At 41.3% G+C, this 21,952-nt stretch overlaps 1 protein-coding gene across 1 annotated transcript in view; it reads right to left on the bottom strand.

Moving 5' to 3' along the window:
• Positions 1-11,789, bottom strand: part of LOC115163053 (cytochrome P450 2M1) — a 55,582-nt gene extending 43,793 nt beyond the window's left edge. Inside the window, exon 1 of the mRNA XM_029714647.1 lies at positions 11,492-11,789. Within this exon, the coding sequence (XP_029570507.1) occupies positions 11,492-11,527 (36 nt within the window). The 5' untranslated portion in view covers positions 11,528-11,789. The remainder of the gene's footprint in view (positions 1-11,491) is intronic.
• Between the last annotated feature and the right edge of the window lie 10,163 nt (positions 11,790-21,952).

The raw sequence follows: 21,952 nt of genomic DNA, 5'->3' as shown, positions 1-21,952 counted from the left end.
TTACTAGGCAGATATGGAAAACTCTTTGCAGCTTCTCTTTGATGTCCCTGAAAAACCTCTGAATAGGATGCAGGAGCCTCAAGGAGAGGGTCCAAGAGTAAGGTTTGTGTGTGTGTGTGTGTGTGTGTGTGTGCGTGCGTGCGTGCGTGTTTATGCTTGTTTCCATAGCATTGCTTGATGGCGTCGGAAGCTTGCCTGCCAAAATGACAAAAGAACGTGGGTTACCATTAAGTCATTAATGCCTGAGAACCCGGTGTTTGGAGGATATATTGACATGGGTGTTGCAAACTGTGCCAATATATCCTCAACACCGGCTTAGAGGACATTATCACTTTTATATAACGGGTTACCAACACATTTCAAATAATGATTGACAGTTTTATTTAAATTGTTTTGATGAATTTGTTCATGCTATTTAATCCTTCCAGAAGATATAGTTCCGACACAAATCTAGGGTTGCAACCCATGCCGGCTGGTCGTGTCCTTCTATCGGTTCGGTTGCTAGAGACGCAAACCAGTCGTTCAGTCTTTTTGTTCTGTATCTATGGGCGCAACCCAGTCGTTCGTTCTAAATGTTCCATTGCCATACTGGCTAGCAAAGTTATTATCCCTTGCTTGCTAGCTAGCCAACTATGGCTAATTTGCAGTCACGTCAAAAAGTGCAGCCAGAATAACAGCAAAGTCTTTGCATTTGTTTCAGCTGTTTTCTAGTGACATTTGTTTGGATACATCCATAACAATGAGCTGATGAGGTGTGATTTCACCTGGCTTAGAAAATGTCCTCACTCGTCAGGGCACTTGTTCAGAGGAGCTAGCCAACAACACAGCTAACACAATCACTTCAAACTGAAGATGGAAAGACTGAAAACTAGCTGCACTTCATTTCGTTTGACCTTTTTTCAATTGACATTTTCTTTGTATATATCCATAACAATGATGCCAGCTGATTCATGATTTTGACTGGCTGAGAAACGCTGCCTGCCTGTCTGTCTTGTCACAACTCCTGACACGTTCATTAGTATGGGACAGCTGGAGATCGAACTTGAATATTAAAACAATGTGACAATGTGGCAATGTGTCGGAGAAACAGGCAGCAAGGTTTATACAAATCTCTGCTGTTTAAAACTAAATGTTAGTCTAAAAGAAATGTGAGTTAATGTCAAGATGCTTTTTATAGTGGAGATCAAGTTTATAAATTGCTTGGCTGGGCTGATGAGACAGTGGATTGCGTAGTCAGATGGAACAGAGTGAATTGGCATTTTAACGTCATAGATTTAGCCGTTGGTAACTTGTAGAATAGACACTCAGGATTAGACCCATCCGTTGTAATATAACAACCACCACTTCCTTCCTTCCCATGTTTCCTCTTCTAGCCTTACAACATTTTCCCCAGAATCGTAGAAGTGCTTTCGAAGGAAAAGATCATGAGCTGTTTAAGGCCATAGACAAGGCCAAAGCTTACATACGAGAGGAAGCAGATCATCGCCTTAAAAACCTGGATACCTCTAATCCCCAGGACTACTTCGAAATCTTCCTGGTTAAAACACTAGAGGGAAAACAGTGATACATTCTTGGAATTGGACGTTGGACCTCTCTACACATTATCAATATACAATCTAGCCACCAGAGGGCACTGATTTCCTTTATGTGATCAATGATCACTTCTGACCTATTCTTTCTGCCAAACTTTCTCATAAATCTCCTATTGACATTATTGCATGAGTTAGCAAATTAGTATATTATGTTACAATTACATAAGACAGAAGGTTACTTCAGGCTGTTCAGATGGGTTAGCCTTCCCTGTGGCTCAGTTGGTAGAGCATGGTGTGTGCAACACCAGGGTTGTGGGTTCCTTTTCCCACGGGGGGCCAGTACAAAAAAAAAATCCATGAAATGTATGTATTCACTAGTGTAAGTCGCTCTGGATAAGAGCGTCTGCTAAATGACTAAAATGTAAAAATGTTAAATGGAAACTGACATTTTGACATTGACTGTCACGGTTGTCGTAGTGATGAGACCAAAACGCAGCAGGTATGTGTATACTCATCTTCTTTATTATGAGGAAAGAAGGCAAACCCAAAATAACCACGTATACAAAAAGAAACACACCGACAATAAACAGTCCTGTAAGGCTTGACGCTATACACGGAACAATCTCCCACAAATGACAAACACCAACACACCAACTCTCAATCAAAGGCAAATAGACACACCTGCCTTCAATTGAGAGTCCCAACCCCAATTAGCCAAACATAGAAACAAACACACTAGACTAAACATAGAATACATGAACATCAAACAGTGCCCAAACACCCCGGAATACTTAAATCAAATGCCCCTTCATGACAAACACCATCCTGAACCACATAAAACAAATACCCTCTGCCACGTCCTGACCAAACTACAATAACAATTAACCCTTATACTGGCCAGGACGTGACATTGACTGTAGGACTATAACCTCTCACATACTGTGGCCTTAATATTAACTCCAGCAGAATAAGCATTTCTTGCAGTCTAACGATACACCAAATGTGGCCAAAATGTTGACTCGGTAACAGAAGTGGAGAAACATGATTTCTTTCTTTCTTTCAGCATCTTGAGAGAATGCGAATGCTCAGTTAGATACCGTCTGTAGCGGTTGCTAATGGGTTATTAGCCATTTTGGGAGGGTGAACAAACAGCTGACCCACGCACCACTATACCACACACGGAAACAAGTTGTCACAGTTTAACTCAGTCACAGGCCGATCCTTCCAGGTAGATACCTCTAAATTCAACCTGGTCTCAGAGCATTTTGTATTATTAAGTACGTAAATCCGAAATACTCCATTTAGTATGATATGTTACGTTTCGTATGTATGTATTCATTTGTGGATGTCCACCATCCATTTCGTATGATATGTTAAGGATTACAATTCGTACGATACATTACTAATTTGAAACGTGTATGACATGTTACGAATTCCAATTTGTTGTGGCTAACGCTAGCTAGCTGAACATCGTAGACTGCCTGGATCAAGAACTTGATGTGATGGGCCTCTGCCTTCCACAGCTCGGATTATGTGACCTTACGCTCCACCGCTTGCTCTCATCTTCTCCAGGCTCCTTGTTGCCGCATTCCGACCTTCCTGCTGGCTCAATCCTCCTCTACTGCTGCTCGCACTTCCTCCTGCACCAGCTTCCGCCTGCCTTGTTGTAGCGTGGTGTTGTAATGCTACCAAGGCCAGCTCTTCCGGTAATCACCGTGCTCACCAGCACACTGTGCCGTACCTGTGACTCAGCCTGCTCCACTGTATCCTGAGCCCTCCACTTCCTTCCTGTCTTCACCTCTATACCGGCCTGGGAGAATAATGAAATCTAATCAAACAAAATATATCCAATATGTATGAATGATAGTAATCTTAACTGAAAACAAGCCTTGTTGATTATCTCAAGCTTTTCCTCGCCATGGATATTTTTCGGTCTAGCTAGATAAGAACAGCAATGATGGTGCTAAGGATGCTGCTACTTCTGCCAAGGTCTTTCTCTGTGTCACGCGCATGGACCACTATGTAGGCTACAAGGTTTCACTCAAAACAACCAACCAAGCTTGATAATGCAATTTATTTTATAGAGTAAAGGAAGTGCGACAGTATCATCAAGCATCTTATTTATGTTGGCAAAAGAGAGTAGCCCTACTTTGGTGATTAAAAATGTTTTATTTCATTTGAATTGTTGTTATTTCAAACATGATATCACTTGGCCTATTACAACATCACCATCTTATATGCAGGCATATTCATGTGTTTATAATAAACCATTACTACAACATAAAACATTATTATAACAATTTATAATAAACCATTACTACAACATAAACCATTATTATAACAATTTATAATAAACCATTACTACAACATAAACCATTATTATAACAATTTATAATAAACCATTACTACAACATAAACCATTATTATAACAATTTATAATAAACCATTACTACAACATAAACCATTATTATAACAATTTATAATAAACCATTACTACAACATAAACCATTATTATAACAATTTATAATAAACCATTACTACAACATAAACCATTAACAATTTATAATAAACCATTACTACAACATAAACCATTATTATAACAATTTATAATAAACCATTACTACAACATAAACCATTAACAATTTATAATAAACCCAGCATGTAAAAGATCCAAACAATACAGAATTCTAAAAGTATAGGTATTAGGAAACCACAGCTGTATTCAAATACCCATACTAACATACTGTAAACTACATACTTAATGACTATATACTACATACTATATACTATTAGTTCATTTTGTATACTGTAAACAAACAGTATCCTTCCAGTTGAGCATACTAGCTCTTCGCCTGTCTAACGGAAGTTGATGCTGTTGCTACGCAACCTCTTGCTAGCAAGTTAGCATAACAAATGACTAGTTAGACATTTTACGACGTCGGATGTGTTCTTAAATTCAATCTTGAGTGCCAGAGTGCGCTCGTAAATTTTTGAGCGTTGTCAGATTGTCCGTTTGTAAATTCAGAGCGTTTCGCTCTCGGAGCGCACACTGGACGCTCGGGCCAAGGAGTAGGGTTGATTTGAGCGTTCTGACCTTACAACGGCAGTCAAACACTCACGCTAACGTTGGCTAGGTTGCTAGCTACTTCCAGACACAAATGAGACCACTCTGACCATTTTACTCGCCCTAGCAGATCTGGTTAGACAGTTTTCATGTTATCCAGAGCGTTGGTGTCTGTAACTGTGCTGCGGCCAACAATTTAATTACGCTTTTTTGCAGACGTTTACTGACACCGGCCATATTCAACGGGTGTGGAGTGCTCATAAATTCATTATTCTGCGCTCTGGTACACTCAGACGAGAGTGCTCTGAAATCGGAGTAGATAGCCAGAGCGAATTTACGAAAGCACCCGAATGTCCATTGAGAATGCACAACAACTACCACTTAGCTAAGCTAAGAATTACTGGAATAATCAAGTCAATAAAAGTTGGGTAGTTAGTTAGATAGCCTATAGTTAATATACTGGCAAGTTTGATGTGTAAATAGCCAACTAATGTTAGGTAGCTAGCTAACAACATATCGGTACATACTGCTGTAATGATATGGTATGTGGTTCGTAAGGACAGCGTAGCTAACTAATTGTCAGCCAACATAACGTGGAAGGTAACTTATTTGAAAAGTCATTACTGTATTACATTGCTCAACATTTTCTTAAAATTTGTCATAGTTAGATAAAGCAATGAAATGTTACCACTGTCATTGTACTTCGGCTGCATATTTTCTTCAAATCTGAAAACGATGTGAAGCCACGCCCATTTCCTGAATAATTGCATTATGGGCCCTAAAGTACGGAAATAGTGTCCTCTGCGTGTATACTTCAAATTTTGGCGAATGTAGTACGAAATCCGGGAACTTTTGGCATACTAACTATACCCATAATATGACCAATAAGTATACTATATACTCAATTTAAGTCACAAATAGTATGGTTAGTGCGGTTAGTATGAATATTTGAACACAGCTCATGTGTAACATGACAGAGTTCTTAAATGCAGACTCATGGCCTGTTAGCCCAGGTGCCCCTTAATGTTAATTAAGGACGTGGCCTGAGGTATAAATGTTTGGCCTTAATACACATAGAGTCACTGTAGAGCAGCTCAAGTAAGGAATCTGACCTACAAAGACTTGTATTGACAAGTGATGACTACATGGTACTGGAGGTGGGAGAAGCTGGTGAGTATTGGGACAGTGATAGGGGAAGTGGATTTTGGGGAGGAAATGGAGTAGGAAGAGGTTGAATCTGATGGGGATGGTGATAGTTTCAAGTTTTAGTGTCACATGCACAAGTACAGTGAAATGCCTTTCCTGCAAGCTCTAACCCCTAACAATGCATTAATCAATAAAATGTAACACTACCATATTTACAATGTGCAGGGATACTGGATCGATGGAGGTACACTACCAGTCAAAAGTTTTAGACCAGCTAAAGGGTTTTCTTAATTTTTACAATTTTCTACATTGTAGAGTAATAGTGAAGACATCAAAACAATGAAATAACACATATGGAATCATGGAGTAACCCAAAAAGTGTTAAACAAATCCAAATATATATTATATTTGAGATTCTTCAAATAGCCACCCTTTACCTTGGTGACAGCTATGCACACTCTTGGCATTCTCTCAACCAGCTTCACCTGGAATGCTTTTCCAACAGTCTTGAAGGAGTTCCCACATATGCTGAGCACTTGTTGGCTGCTTTTCCTTTACTCTGCGGTCTGACTCATCCCAAACCATCTTAATTTGGTTGAGGTCGGGGATTGTGGAGGCCAGGTCATCTGATGCAGCACTCCATCACTCTCCTTCTTGGTAAAATAGCCCTTACACAGCCTGGAGGTGTGTTGGGTCATTGTCCTGTTGAAAATCAAATGATAGTCCCACTAAGCCCAAACCAGATAGGATGGCTGTGACGTAGAAGTCCGTCACTGGCCGCGGGCAGCATTTGGTACTTTAACGCACGCACACATTCATCACTCCTCCCTGCTCCGTTATCAGATAAGTTAACAATGTGGGTCGACACACAAGTTAGCTTCTCTATCTTAGTACATACATTTCACACTTACGTCAGTAACCGGTTAGGGTATAAAGAAATAAACAGACAAGTGTTCATATTTAATATAAGCAATATTTATTATACTTAGATGTTATGGATGAGCGCGTTGTTTGTTTGTTCTGTTCCTCTCTCTCTCTCCATCTCTGTAGCTTCCGGCTATGCTGGATAAGGACCCGAGCTAAGGGAATTGGGCTTACTTTGTAGTGCCTGTCCGGAATGGCTCATTAATGTAAATGGGCATGTTGGTTGACACTGTCAGTAGTGATGTAATTTTGTAAATGTTATATTGTGATGTTTCATAAACGTGTTGCAATGTATATATTTTGGTATGTTTAGATAAATGGAAACTGTAGGTTGAATAGGTAATTGCTTAATTAATTAGTGTTAATTGTTCTGAGGGGAGGGGCTACCCCTACAAAAGGAGCCTCTCTTTCAGTTCATTGAGAGGCATTTTGGATTGAGCTGTGGGTGGGGCAGCATTGTTTTTAGCTGACCCATATGGTTTGATGGCAGTACTGTTGTTTTTGTTCCGGAATCACTATGTAAATAAACACCTTTGCACAGAAGAACTTTTGCGGCTCCGCCATCTTTTTATTTTTTATAGAGGTTAGGTTTTCCAGTTTAGCCTTCTGGCCTACTCTACGTGACAATGGCGTATCGCTCCAGAATGCTGTGGTAGCCATGCTGGTTAAGTGTGCCTTGAATTCTAAATAAATCACAGACAGTGTCACCAGTAAAGCACCCCCACACAATAACACCTCCTCCTCCATGCTTTAAGGTGGGAAATACACATGAGGAGATCATCCGTTCACCCACACCGGGTCTCATAAAAACACAGCGGTTGGAACCAAAAATCTCCCATTTAGACTCCAGACCAAAGGACAAATTTGCACCGGTCTAATGTCCATTGCTCGTGTTTCTTGGCCCAAGCAAGTCTCTTCTTATTACTGGTGCCCTTTAGTTGTGGTTTCTTTGTAGCAATTCGACCATGAAGGCCTGATACACACAGTCTCCTCTGAACAATTGATGTTGAGTGTCCGTTGATGTGTCCGTTACTTGAACTCTGAAGCATTTATTTGGGCTGTAGTTTCTGAGGCTGGTAACTCTAATGAACTTATCCTCTGCAGCAGAGGTAACTCTGGGTCTTCCATTCCTGTGGCGGTCCTCATGAGAGCCAGTTTCATCATAGTGCTTGATGGTTTTTTTCGACTGCACTTTAACTTCTCTAGGGTAGGGGGCAGTATTTTGACGTCCGGATGAAAAGTGTGCCCGTTGTAAACTGCCTGCCACCCAGACCCAGAATGTAGCATATGCATATTATTAGTAGATTTGGATAGAAAACACTCTGAAGTTTCTAAAACTGTTTGAATGATGTCTGTGAGTATAACAGAACTCATATGGCGTGCAAAAACCTGAGAAAAATCCAACCAGGAAGTGGGAAATCTGAGGCTTGTAGTTTTTTCAAGTGATTGCCTATCTAACACACTGTGACTTAGGGTTCATTTTGCACTTCCTATGGCTTCCACTAGATGTCAACACTCTTTAGAAAGTTGTTTGAGGCTTCTATGGTGAACAGAGAGCGAACAAAGGAAGTTGGAAGTTGTTGACTCAGGAAAGGACATGAGTTCATTGGCGCGCTTTCACGTGAGAGGTAGCTGTGTTCCATTACATTTTTCAAGACATTGGAATCGTCTGGTTGGAATATTATTGAAGTTTTATGTTAAAAAGGCCCTAAAGATTGATGCTATACATCGTTTGACATGTTTCTACAAACGTAAATAGAACTTTTCTTGACTTTTCATCGTGACATTTTCAGCGCGCTTCCTACATTTGGAGTAGCTTACTGAACGCGCTTACAACAAGGAGGTATTTGGACATAAATTATGGACTTTATCAAACAAAACAACATTTATTGTGGACCTGGGAATTCCTGGGAGTGCATTCTGATGAAGATCATCAAAGGTAAGTGAATATTTATAATCTAATTTATGATTTTAGATGACTCCAAAATGGAGGGTATCTGTATTGCCTGCTGTTGTTTTCTGAGCGCCGTACTCAGATTATTGCAAAGTGTCCTTTCCCCATTAAGCTTTTTTGAAACCTGTCACAGCGGTTTGCATTAAGGAGATGTTTATCTATAATTCTTTGAATAACAGTTTAATATTTTATCCATGTTTATGATGAGTATTTCTATAAATTGATGTGTTCATTAACTGGAAGTTTTTGAAGGAAAAACATTTCTGAACATTACGGGCCAATGTAAAATGGGGTTTTTGGATATAAAAATGAACTTTATCGAGCAAATATTGTATTTATTGTAAATATTGCAAATATATTGCAAATATTGTATGTATTGTGTAACATGAAGTCCTATGAGTGCTATCTGATGAAGATCATCAAAGGTTAGTGCTTAATTTTAGCTGTATTTCTGGTTTTTGTGACGCCTCTCCTTGGTTGGAAAATGGCTGTGTGGCTTTTATTTTTTAGGCGCTGTCCTAACATAATCGATTGTTTTGCTTTCGCCGTAAAGCCTTTTTGAAATCGGACAATGTGGTTGGATTAACGAGAGTCTTATCTATAAAATGGTGTATAATACTTGAATGTGTGAGAAATTTGAATTGTGAGATTTTTGTCGTTTTTAATTTGACGCCCTGCTATTTCACTGTCTGTTGAATAGTGTGTCCCGCAGGTGGGACGGTCACGTCCCACATACCAAAGAGAGGTTAAGAAACGTTCAAAGTTCTTGAAATGTTCCATATTGACTGATCTTAATGTCTTAAAGCAATGATGGACTGTCATTTCTCTTGCTTATATGAGTTGCTCTTTCCATAATATGGACTAGGTCTTTTACCAAATAGGGCTATCTTCTGTATACCACCCCCACCTTTTCACAACACAACTGATTGGCTCAAATGCTTTAATTTGTGGCATTTCTTTCCTTCTTAACTTTTATCAAGGCACACCTGTTCATTTAAATGCTTTCCAGGTGAGAACCTCATGAAGTTGGTTGAGAGAATGCCAAGATTGTGCAAAGCTGTCATCAAGGCAAAGGGTGGCTTCTTTGAAGAATCTCAAACATAAAAAATATTTTGATTTGTTTAACACTTTTTTGGTTACTAGATGATTCCATGTGTTATTTTATAGTTTTGTTGTCTTCTATTATTCTACAATGTAGAAAATAGTAAAAAGAAAGAAAACCCCTGGAATGAGTAGGTGTGTCCAAACTTTTAACTGGTACTGTATATCTGAATTTTGAAAGACAAGCATCATCATTTTGAATTCCACAAAGTGAGTTTGGAACAATGTCATACTCGTTTGGACCAGAGAGCATCAGACAGATGGCCTACAACTAGAGAGACAGAGGGGCGCTGTTTCGCTCGCTCAGATGCTTTCTCCTGTGAGATGCTTTCAACCTCTTCCGAATTGAAGGGAAATTATGAAACACAGAGACGAAAGATTTAAAACAAAATAAATGTGTCGACATTTTTGGGAAGCCTGGCATCCCTTGGCATCCATGAATACACGCCACTGGACGTGTCTGTGTCTACTCTGTTTGAGGCCTCAGAGATAGAAATTATTTGCTTAGAAGGCACAGTCTGTACCTGATGGTTAACTAGTAAATGATTACTAAGTTAATGGCAACCACAAATCTGTTCAACCAAAAGTTAATCGACAGTATCATGACCTCACATTATACAAAAAGTCCAAATTTGGCAAGGTGTGACGTTAATTGTTACTATGTACTTCATTTTCTTCACTGCATTTTACAGTAGTAGTCGTAAATGCACAAAGGCTGTGGGTTTGAGCATGCAAACCAACACATGCACAAACAAGCAAATACAGTACCAGTCAAAAGTTGACACCTACTCATTCAAGGGTTTTTCTTTATTTTTATTATTTTCTACATTGTAGAATAATAGTGAAGACATCAAAACTATGCAATAACACATATGGAATCATGTAGTAACCAAAAAGTGTTAAATCAAAATATATTTGAGATTTTTCAAAGTAGCCACCATTTGCCTTGATGACAGCTGTGCACACTCTTGGCGTTTTCTAGACCAGCTTCAGGAGATAGTCACCTGGAATGCTTCTTAAAAGTTAATTTGCAGGATTTCTTTCCTTCTTCATTTGTTTTGAGCCAATCAGTTGTATTGTGACAAGGTATTGGTGGTATACAGAAGATAGCCCTATTTGCTAAAAGACCAAGTCCATATTATGGCAAGATCAACTCAAATAAGCAAACAGAAGCGACAGTCCATCATTACTTTAAGACATGAAGGTCAGTCAATACGGAAAATGTCCTTGTCACAACACAACTGATTGGCTCAAACAAATTAAGAAGGAAAGAAATCCTACAAATTAACTTTTAAGAAGCATTCCAGGTGACTATCTCATGAAGCTGGTCTAGAAAATGCCAAGAGTGTGCACAGAAGGAAAGAAATTCCACAAATTAATTTATGGAATCGATATATATATACACACATACATATACATATATATATATATATATATATACATACACACACACACACTTTTTCAGTTCTCAAATACATGCATGTAGTATACTTTGGATGAATATTGAGAGAGGGGCAATTCAATAAAAACGTACAGTAGGCTGGGAACTAAGCAGTCAAATGAAAATACTGAACTGCTTTGTTGCTACAATAACCAACACAGAAAATAATGTAAAACAAGAATAATCTAGCCTACATTTAGCTTGTATGAATACAAATAATGAATTTTTGTTCTGTGGAAAAGTAATTAAATGTATATCCCATTCTACACCCTTATTCTATATCTTTGACTTAACCTTGCACACTGATCTAGCTCAAGTATTTGACTGACCTCCATGTAGAGCTTGTATGGCGCTTTCACATCCATTCATAAGTTACCGAGCAGAGGAATCGGTGCAGGACCAGGAGGCAAACGTGAGTTGCTTTGTTTGCCTCGATTCATCCACAGTAAAATAATAACGACAAAGCCGATTACAATAGACACTAAGTTCGTTTGCAAAATGTGAAGTACATCCATCTTCAGTAGAGTCGAGGACAATGATCGCCTACGGAGTTAACAGAAAATCTGATATCAGAAAGCTTTATTTGCCCCTCCAAGTTCTGTACCGGGTAAGAGCCTTCTACCTCAAAAAGTGGATAGAAGTTGAACAATAGTGTGCACAATTGTGAGTTTCATCAGGGATGAACCATTATATCGACAAGAAAGCCGAGTGACAGCGCTAATATTGGGGGCGTTATATTAAGATGGACCGGTTTGAACCTGACAATGGCCCGGCACGTCATCGAGCGAAAGCGGGGAGGGAGGAGCACCTATCTCAAATCAAATAGTTATATGTGCTGCTCGGTCATGTTGTCAACAAGGCAGCTTGGTGCATCGTCTCTTCTCCAGAAAAAATACATGTTAGAACATTCGAACTCATTTCAATTGGGAAGACAAAGCGTTTATCAAAATTAATCTCTTTCGCATGTAAAAACACAGAAACCTACTCATTACTCCACGTGCTGAACTACATCACCTTTGCCATCACTTTTCACCCGATTAAACTCCCACAACAGAGGGTAACGCGGACCAGATATACGAACGCCCTTAATGGAAATACATGTCCTCAATGATTAAAGGAAGAAGAGATCTTCTAAATTACTAAAATGTAAATGGAGATTAGGTGGGAACATTATAGCGATGGCAGAAACGCGCGTGAGCAACAAGTACAACTAAATTGTTTTTCTCACATTTGACAGAATCCACTTATATCATTTGTAACAGCCTAAACATTACCAAACTTCTAGTCTATCAAATAATATTCATTATAGACATTGTTTTAAGTCCATATTATTTCACTGGTAGTACATTTAACGGCTCAATGTTCTTCTTGGATTAGGTTTTATGACGGTTGGCATCCAAATACACAGAGTGTACAAAATGTTTCCATTACAGAGACTGACCAGGTGAAATCTATGATCCCTTATTGAGGTCACTTGTTAAATCCACTTCAATCAGTGTAGATGAAGGGGAGACAGGTTAAAGAACGATTTTTGAGACTTGAGACATGGATTGTGCATGTGTGCCATTGAGAGGGTGAATGGGCAAGACAAAATATTTAAGTGCCATTGAACGGGGTATGATAGTAGGTACAAGGCACACCAGATTGAGTGTGTCAAGAACTGCAATGCGGTTTGGTTTTTCACGCTCAACAGTTTCCGTGTATATGAAGAGTGATCCACCACCCAAAATATATCCAGCCAATTTGACACAACTGTGGGAAGCATTGGAGTCAACATGGGCCAGCATCCCTGTGGAGTCCATGCCCTGACAAAATGAAACTGTTCTGAGGGCAAAGGGGGTGCAACTCAATATTAGGAAGGCATTCCTAATGTTTTGTACACTCAGTGTATGTTGCATTACCGACACCAACTAGACTATCTAGAGATTCCACAGGGATTCTCTGCCTCTAACCCTATTACAGGGGCTGAGTCACTGGCTTACAGGTGCTCTTCCATGCCGTCCCTAGGAGGGGTGCGTCACTTGAGTGGGTTGAGTCACTGACGTGGTCTTCCTGTCTGGGTTGGCGCCCCCCCTTGGGTTGTGCCGTGGCGGAGATCTTTGTGGGCTATAATCGGCCTTGTCTTAGGATGGTAAATTGGTGTTTGAAGATATCCCTTTAGTGGTGTGGGGACTGTGCTTTGGCAAAGTGGGTGGGGTTATATCCTGCCTGTTTGGCCCTGTCCGGGGGTATCATCGGATGGGGCCACAGTGTCTCCTGACCCCTCTTGTCTCAGCCTCCAGTATTTATGCTGCAGTAGTTTATGTGTCGGGGGGCTAGGGTCAGTCTGTTATATCTGGAGTATTTCTCCTGTCTTATCCGGTGTCCTATGTGAATTTAAGTATGCTCTCTCTAATTCTTTCTTTCACTCTCTCGGAGGACCTGAGCCCTAGGACCATGCCTCAGGACTGCCTGGCATGATGACTCCTTGTTGTCCCCAGTCCACCTGGCCGTGCTGCTGCTCCAGTTTCAACTGTTCTGCCCACGGCTATGGAACCCTGACCTGTTCACTGTGATTACTATTATTTCACCATGCTGGTAATTTAGGAACATTTGGACATCTTGGTCATGTTCTGTTATAATCTCCACCCGGCACAGCCAGAAGAGGACTGGCCACCCCTCACAGGCTGGTTCCTCTCTAGGTTTCTTCCTAGGTTTTGGCCTTTCTTGGGAGTTTTCCCTAGCCACCATGCTTCTACATCTGCATTGATTGCTGTTTGGGGTTTTAGGCTGGGTTTCTGTACAGCACTTTGATATATCAGCTGATGTAAGAAGGGCTATATAAATACATTTGATTTGATTTGACTAGGGTACTAACCCATTATACTTTGAGCAACAAAATGGAAAAAGGGGAAAGGGGGAAAAAACGATAAAATGTCTTCCATCTAACCCTACACTCAATCAAACCCACCACCCTATTCCACTACTACTTTAACCCTATCCTATTCCACTACTACTTTAACCCTATCCTATTCCACTACTACTTTAACCCTATCCTATTCCACTACTACTTTAACCCTATCCTATTCCACTACTACTTTAACCCTATCCTATTCCACTACTACTTTACCCCTATCCTATTCCACTACTACTTTAACCCTATCCTATTCCACTACTACTTTACCCCTATCCTATTCCACTACTACTTTAACCCTATCCTATTCCACTACTACTTTACCCCTATCTGGTCCTACAACGTGATCAAGACAAAAGAGATGATTATGGACTACAGGAAAAGGCGGACCGAACAGGCCTCCATTAACATCGATGGGGCTGTAGTGGAGCAGGTCGAGAGTGTCCACATCACCAACGAACTATAATGGTCCAAACCAAGACAGTCGTGAAGAGGCCATGACAACACCTTTTCCCCCCCAGGAGACTGAAAAGATTTGGCATGGGTCCTTAGATCCTCAAAAAGTTCTACAGCTGCACCATCGAGAGCATCATTTTATTTACGGATACTCAGACATAATTTACAAACAAAGAATTTGTGTTTAGTGAGTCCACCAGATCAGAGATAGTAGGGATGACCAGGGATGTTCTCTTGATAAGTGTGTGAATTGGACCATTTTCCTGTCAAAATGTAACGAGTACCTTTGGGTGTCAGGGAAAATGTATGGGGCAAAGGGTACATCATTTTCTTTAGGAATGTAGGGAAGTAAATGTTGACAAAAATATAAATAGTAAAGTCAAGTACAGATACCCCCCCAAAAATCTTAAGTAGTAGTTTAAATAATGTTTACTTCAGTACTTTACACCTCTGCCCCACGGTGAAGGTTCACTGCCTTCCCAATCAAAAGCCCTGTATTAACACAGAGGTTTGCGTTAAACTAAAGGACAGATCTACCGCTATACAGAATATAGCCCTATTTGGTAAAAGACCTAATCCATATTATGGCAAGATCAGCTCAAATAAGCAAAGAGAAGCGACAGTCCATCATTACTTTAAGATATGAAGGTCAGTCAATCCGAAAAACGTTGAAAGTTTCTTCAAGTGCAGTGGCAAAAACCATCAAGCGCTATGATGACACTGTCTCTCAGTGTCATCATAGGACCGCCACTGGAAAGGAAGACCCAGAGTTACCTCTGCAGCAGAGGATAAGTTAATTAGAGTTGATGAGTCCAAATTTCAGATTTTTTGTCAAGTGCAGCGTCTGTTTGCTCCTCATTACACACCACGGACCAACAAATATTCTTTGCATCAACATAGGAATCACTACAACTTTTTCTGTGACCTCTTATACACTATATTAGGCCCAGCCTTTGGAACTTTGATTTTCCTAGATATGGCTACGATATTGTTTTCACTACATCCGATGGATCTAGATACTGCTTTCAAGCCTATTTCTGCAGCATTAGTAATGATTTGATCAATACATGTTGATGATTTAATTCCTGTGCTGTTTGTAACTACTCTGGTAGGTTGACTGATAACCTGAACCAGTGCGCAGCTTGATGAAAGCCAGTTAATATTTAAATTACCCAGAAAATATACCTCTGTTCATTTCACATACATTATCAAGCATTTCACAAATGTTATCCAGATACTGACTGTTAGCACTTGGTGGTCTATAGCAGCTTCACACAAGAATGAACTTTAGGTGAGGCAGATGAACCTGTAGCCATATTACTTCAACAGTATTTAACATGAGATCCTCTCTAATCTTTACAGGAATGTGGTTCTGAATATAATTAGCAACACCCCCACCACTCACATTTCTGTCTTTTCTGTAAATGTTAAAACCTTGTATTGCTACCACTGTATCATCAAAGATATTATCCAAGTGAGTTTCAGAGTTAGTCAAAATATGAATGTCATCTGTTACTAGCAGGTTACTCATTTTATTATTATTAACTTTGTTTCTTAAGCTACATATGTTAACGTGGGCTATTCTGAGCTCAAGTAGATATTCTCATGTTATTTATATTAGTACAGGGTGAGCTGCACACAGTGGACTTCCTTCTAGGGCACACCGCCTCAGTGCCAACAGCATACATCTGGTCAATAGGCACATGATTGCTGTATACAATAGCTGTAGGATCACCAGAGGCATTCATGGCAATTAGAGGGTCATAAATTAGGTTACTTACATGGTGTCTACCAACGTCCCTGGTGTAATGTACATTTGCTAAAGCATTATGACGACTCAGCGACACAATGGTAGGGATTAACTGAGCTGGGCTTGGGTCATTGATAAGACGTTGTCTCAACGCAACCTTATAATGCTGTGAAAGGATCCATGAACCCAAATGCTTTGGGTGGATCCCATCCTCTTTATAAAACGTGTTTTGTTTCCAAAAAGTATCGAAATTGTCAACAAAAGTTACACCCATTGAGCTGTAATAATCACGTAGCCAGTTGTGAAGAGCGAGAATCCTGCTAAAGCGCTCAATGTCATGGTTCAGAGAGGGAACAGGGCCAGATATGATGGGTCTTTTTATTAGTGCCTAGCAGAGAGTCAATCAGCTCTTTAAAATCCAGTTTCAATTCTTGCCCTACATAATGTTATTTAAAACCCACATGAACTACGATAGAATCCATTTCCATCTCCTGAAGTAGTTCATTCGGTAGCAGCTTAGTAATGGAATTTACTTGAGCTCCAGGATAGGACATTGTTTTTACACCAGGAACAGTCACATTTATTACCAAAATCACAGCCGGCAAGAAGGACGAGGAAATCCGCCCACTCCCACGCTTCACAGGATTTGGAGATCCCTTTAAGGATGGGTGAGAGGCAGGATAACTTGAGCCCACAGCTCCCGGCACCTGGTGCAGGAATCCTACAGATGGAGAAGCAGACACAGGTACCCCAAGCGATGAAGGCACAGGAAGATCAGGCTCCAGGGTGGTGAAACTATTCGTTGTTTGTATCTGTTTGGGGCCTTTTGTTGGAGTGTAGACTATTTTGCTGGAGGCGGCTTTCACGGCTCATGACATGCGACCATTGTTGATTGTCATGCTCCTCTTGCTGTGCTCCTTTGACTCCGCTATCAGATGGGGGAGGAGAGGCAGGAGATGGCTCCGTGGTGAACAAACTCCGGCCAGTCGGATAATGACAAACAACAAGGCGGAGATGCATCAAACAAGCGCAAACACCTTCCAGCCACCGGCGAGTTAAAGGTAAACATTCCACTGTGCGTTTTCCCCAGTTTCTTAATAATGCCGGTGTGGGATAATTTTCCAGTCATCTGGTGATTCTCCGTAACTATACTGTTCTCTTTGAAGTAGAAAGAATAATCAATATAAGTTACATTTACATTTAAGTCATTTAGCAGACGCTCTTATCCAGAGCGACTTACAAATTGGTGCATTCACCTTAAGATATCCAGTGGAACAACCACTTTACAATAGTGCATCTAAATCTTTTAAGGGAGGGGGGGTTAGAAGGATTACTTTATGCTATCCTAGGTATTCCTTAAAGAGGTGGGGTTTCAGGTGTCTCCGGAAGGTGGTGATTGACTCCGCTGTCCTGGCATCGTGAGGGAGCTTGTTCCACCATTGAGGTGCCAGAGCAGCGAACAGTTTTGACTGGGCTGAGCGGGAACTGTGCTTCCTCAGAGGTAGGGAGGCGAGCAGGCCAGAGGTGGATGAATTCAGTGCCCTTGTTTGGGTGTAGGGCCTGATCAGAGCCTGAAGGTTCGGAGGTGCCGTTCCCCTCGCAGCTCCGTAGGCAAGCACCATGGTCTTGTAGCGGATGCGAGCTTCAACTGGAAGCCAGTGGAGAGAGCGGAGGAGCGGGGTGACGTGAGAGAACTTGGGAAGGTTGAACACCAGACGGGCTGCGGCGTTCTGGATGAGTTGTAGGGGTTTAATTGCACAGGCAGGGAGCCCACCCAACAGCGAGTTGCAGTAATCCAGACGGGAGATGACAAGTGCCTGGATTAGGACCTGCGCCGCTTCCTGTGTGAGGCAGGGTCGTACTCTGCAAATTTTGTAGAGCATGAACCTACAGGATCGGGTCACCGCCTTGATGTTAGTGGAGAACGACAGGGTGTTGTCCAGGGTCACGCCAAGGTTCTTAGCACTCTGGGAGGAGGACACAATGGAGTTGTCAACCGTGATGGCGAGATCATGGAACGGGCAGTCCCTCCCCGGGAGGAAGAGCAGCTCCGTCTTGCCGAGGTTCAGCTTGAGGTGGTGATCCGTCATCCACACTGATATGTCTGCCAGACATGCAGAGATGCGATTCGCCACCTGGTTATCAGAAGGGGGAAAGGAGAAGATTAATTGTGTGTCGTCTGCATAGCAATGATAGGAGAGACCATGTGAGGATATGACAGAGCCAAGTGACTTGGTGTATAGCGAGAATAGGAGAGGGCCTAGAACAGAGCCCTGGGGGACATCAGTGGTGAGAGCACGTGGTGCGGAGACAGATTCTCGCCACGCCACCTGGTAGGAGCGACCTGTCAGGTAGGACGCAATCCAAGCGTGGGCCGCGCCGGAGATGCCCAACTCGGAGAGGGTGGAGAGGAGGATCTGATGGTTCACAGTATCAAAGGCAGCAGATAGGTCTAGAAGGATGAGAGAAGAGGACATGGTGTCACGTCCTGACCATAGTAAGCTGTTATTTTCTATGGTAGAGTAGGTCAGGGAGTGACAGAGGGATTTTCTAGTTAAATTTTTCTACGTTGTTATGTTCTAGTTTTGTATTTCTATGTTGGTTTGTTCTAGTTTTGATTTTCTATGTTGGGCTTTGTTTGGAATGTTCTCCAATTAGAGGCAGCTGGTCATCGTTGTCTCTAATTGGAGGTCATATTTAAGTTGGTGTTTGCCCCACCTGGGTTTGTGGGAGATTATCTTTGAGTCAGTGTATTTTTCACCTCTGCGTCACGGTTTGTTGTTTTTGTCATTCAGTTTATTTATGTACTGCGTAGTTTCACAGTGTAAATAAAATGTGGAACGACACACACGCTGCACTTTGGTCCGCTTCTCCTTACGACAACCGTGACACATGGGTAAGCTGAATGAAGGCTGAAGCCCATGTGAGTCTACAAAGCTGGATCAAAATCGAATTGACCATTGGACATGTAAAAAACAGAACGTAAGCAGAATCTGTGTAGATTAGGCAAGGTAAACCAACAAGATGTGTCTGGTCTGGGCCATGTTGTGAAGGCTACTGGACATGCACATGGGTTAATCATACATAGACAACATCGGTCTGAACTTGTGAAGACCTTTGGACAGCAACATTAGCTAAGGAGTATGCATGTCACACCACCATTATAATCTATGCACCCAATGTCTGAGCCAATAAGAGAATGGAAACTAAGTAAGACAACAAGATTCGTAAAGTGTGGTGATGACGTTATGTAAGAGTAAGACTGTATGAAAACCAAGCACTAAGAATGAAGATTCAATTGTTTCATTGAACTGTTGAGCTTCTGTTACTTTTGTAATAAAGTCTAATTGAACTTACAAGCTCCGGTATCTGAGAAGTATTTGATTAAAAATGTTCCACAACACTGGCGACCTGTGTGATAAAGGAAGCTTCCTCAAATAAATCACATGCGCCGAATACAACAGGTGTAGGTAGACCTTACAGTGAAATGCTTACAAGCCATTAACCAACAATGCAGTTTTAAGAAAATACCCCCCAAAAAAGTAAGATAAGAATAATAAATAAAGAGCAGCAGTAAATAACAATAGTGGGGCTATATACAGGGGGTACCAGTGCAGGGGCACCGGTATTGAGGTAATATGTACATGTAGGTAGAGTTATTAAAGTGACTATGCATAGATAATAACAGAGTAGCAGCAGCGTAGAAGAGGGTGGGGGGGGGCAATGCAAATAGTCTGGGTAGCCATTTGATTAGCTGTTCAGGAGTCTTATGGCTTGGGGTAGAAGCTGTTTAGAAGCCTCTTGGACCTAGTCTTGGCGCTCCGGTACCGCTTGCCGTGCAGTAGCTGAGAGAAAAGTCAATGACTAGTGTGGCTGGAGTCTTTGCCAATTTTTAGGGCCTTCCTCTGACACCACCTGGTATAGAGGTCCTGGATGGCAGGAAGCTTGGCCCCGGTGATGTACTTTGCCATACACACTACACTCTAGTGAGTCACTGGTGCTTCCTGCTTTATTTTTAGCTTGTAAGCAGGAATCAGGAGGATAGAATTATGGTCAGATTTGCCAAATGGATGGCGAGGGAGAGCTTTGTACACATCTCTGTGTGTGGAGTAAAGGTGGTCTAGAACTTTTTCCCCTCTGGTTGCACATTTAACATGCTGATAGAAATGAGTTAAAACTGATTTAAGTTTTCCTGCATTAAAGTCCCCGGTCACTAGGAGTGGCGCCTCCTGGATGAGTGTCTTCCTGTTGGCTTATGGCGGTATAAAGCTCATTGAGTTCGGTTTTAGTGCCAGCATCGGTCTGTGGTGGAATGTAGACAACTACGAAAAATACAGATGAAAACTCTCTAGGTAGATAGTGTGGTCTACAGATTTTCATGAGATACTCTACTAGGCTGCTGTTCTATCTTGCCAATGGAGTGTATAACCTGCCAGCTGTATGTTCTTAATGTCGTTGTTCAGCCACGACTCAGTGAAACATATTACAGTTTTTAATATCCCGTCGGTATGATATACGTGCTTTCAGTTCATCCCATTTATTTTCCAGCGATTGAACGTTAGCTAGCGGGACGGAAGGCAAAGGCAGATTAGCCACTCGTGGCCTGATCTTCTGCAAAGTCACCGTTTCCTTCTCCAGCGAATGACGGGGATCTGGGCCTGGTCGGGTGTCTGTAGTATATCCCTGCCGTCCGACTCATTGAAGAAAAACTCTTTGTTTAATCTGAGGTGAGTAATCACAGTTCTGATGTCCAGAGGCTCTTTTCGGTCATGAGAGACAGTAGCAGCAACATTGTGTACAAAACAAGTTACGAACAACGCGAAAAAACAAACAAAATAGCATGGTTGGTTAAAAGCCGATAAGACTGCAGCCATCTCCTCTGGCGCCATCATAAAATGCTCAAGCATATAATCCTCTTCAAACAAGCAATTGTGATCCAGTTTGTTTCGAAACAAAGCGTAGTAGTTTCAGCTCCTACAGCGCTGGAACCGTTAATTTACTTCTCCAGACAAAGAGGGCTCCATTGTAAAACTTGTCTTGGACTAACTTCGTTAGCTTGATGGCTAGCAGTTTAGCTAGGTTAGTGGCTCTGTCAAGCAGACTTCAACCTGTCGGTTCAGACGGATTCCGGGACAAGAAATAGCGGTCCTAACTGTTAAATGCTAACCACGTCGATGGCATTGGCGTTTCTCTATAAGTAGGGTGAGTCAACATATTTTTCTACTTGCACGAAGGCCAGAAATCAGAACCATGGACAGCCACGTCATATTAAGCTTATGTTCATTGGACTAAATTGTTTTTGGTATCTTTTAGTTGTTACTGTATTAGACTCAGCAGAGGTGATTTGATGAGGCTAAAATGTTGAAATGGTGCTGGAATAGCTACTGTTTTCTTTGCGATTTGTTGTAACACTGTCGTTCTAAATCAGTAGTTGTTTAGTGGTCCGAAAATGTTGGGAACATGAACTTGCTTGACCATGCTGTAGGTCATGTATTTGTCTGTTACTGTACATGCAATATGCTTTGTGGACTTCTCCGGTTTTGTGATAAAACAAAGGTGTTTTACAAAAGGCTGTGAAGTATTTGTAGTTAATCGTATCAGTCATTTTTGTTCATCATATCAGAGCTGTAGCACCGCCCACTGGTGAAGTGGAGCAGAGCATGCTGGGCGATCTCCAGCTCAGAGAAGATC

This window comes from Salmo trutta, chromosome 26, assembly GCF_901001165.1.
Source record: "Salmo trutta chromosome 26, fSalTru1.1, whole genome shotgun sequence".
Classification (NCBI taxonomy): domain Eukaryota; kingdom Metazoa; phylum Chordata; class Actinopteri; order Salmoniformes; family Salmonidae; genus Salmo; species Salmo trutta.
Note: the sequence above shows the minus strand (reverse complement) of the source record. Positions and strands in the feature narration are given on the sequence as shown.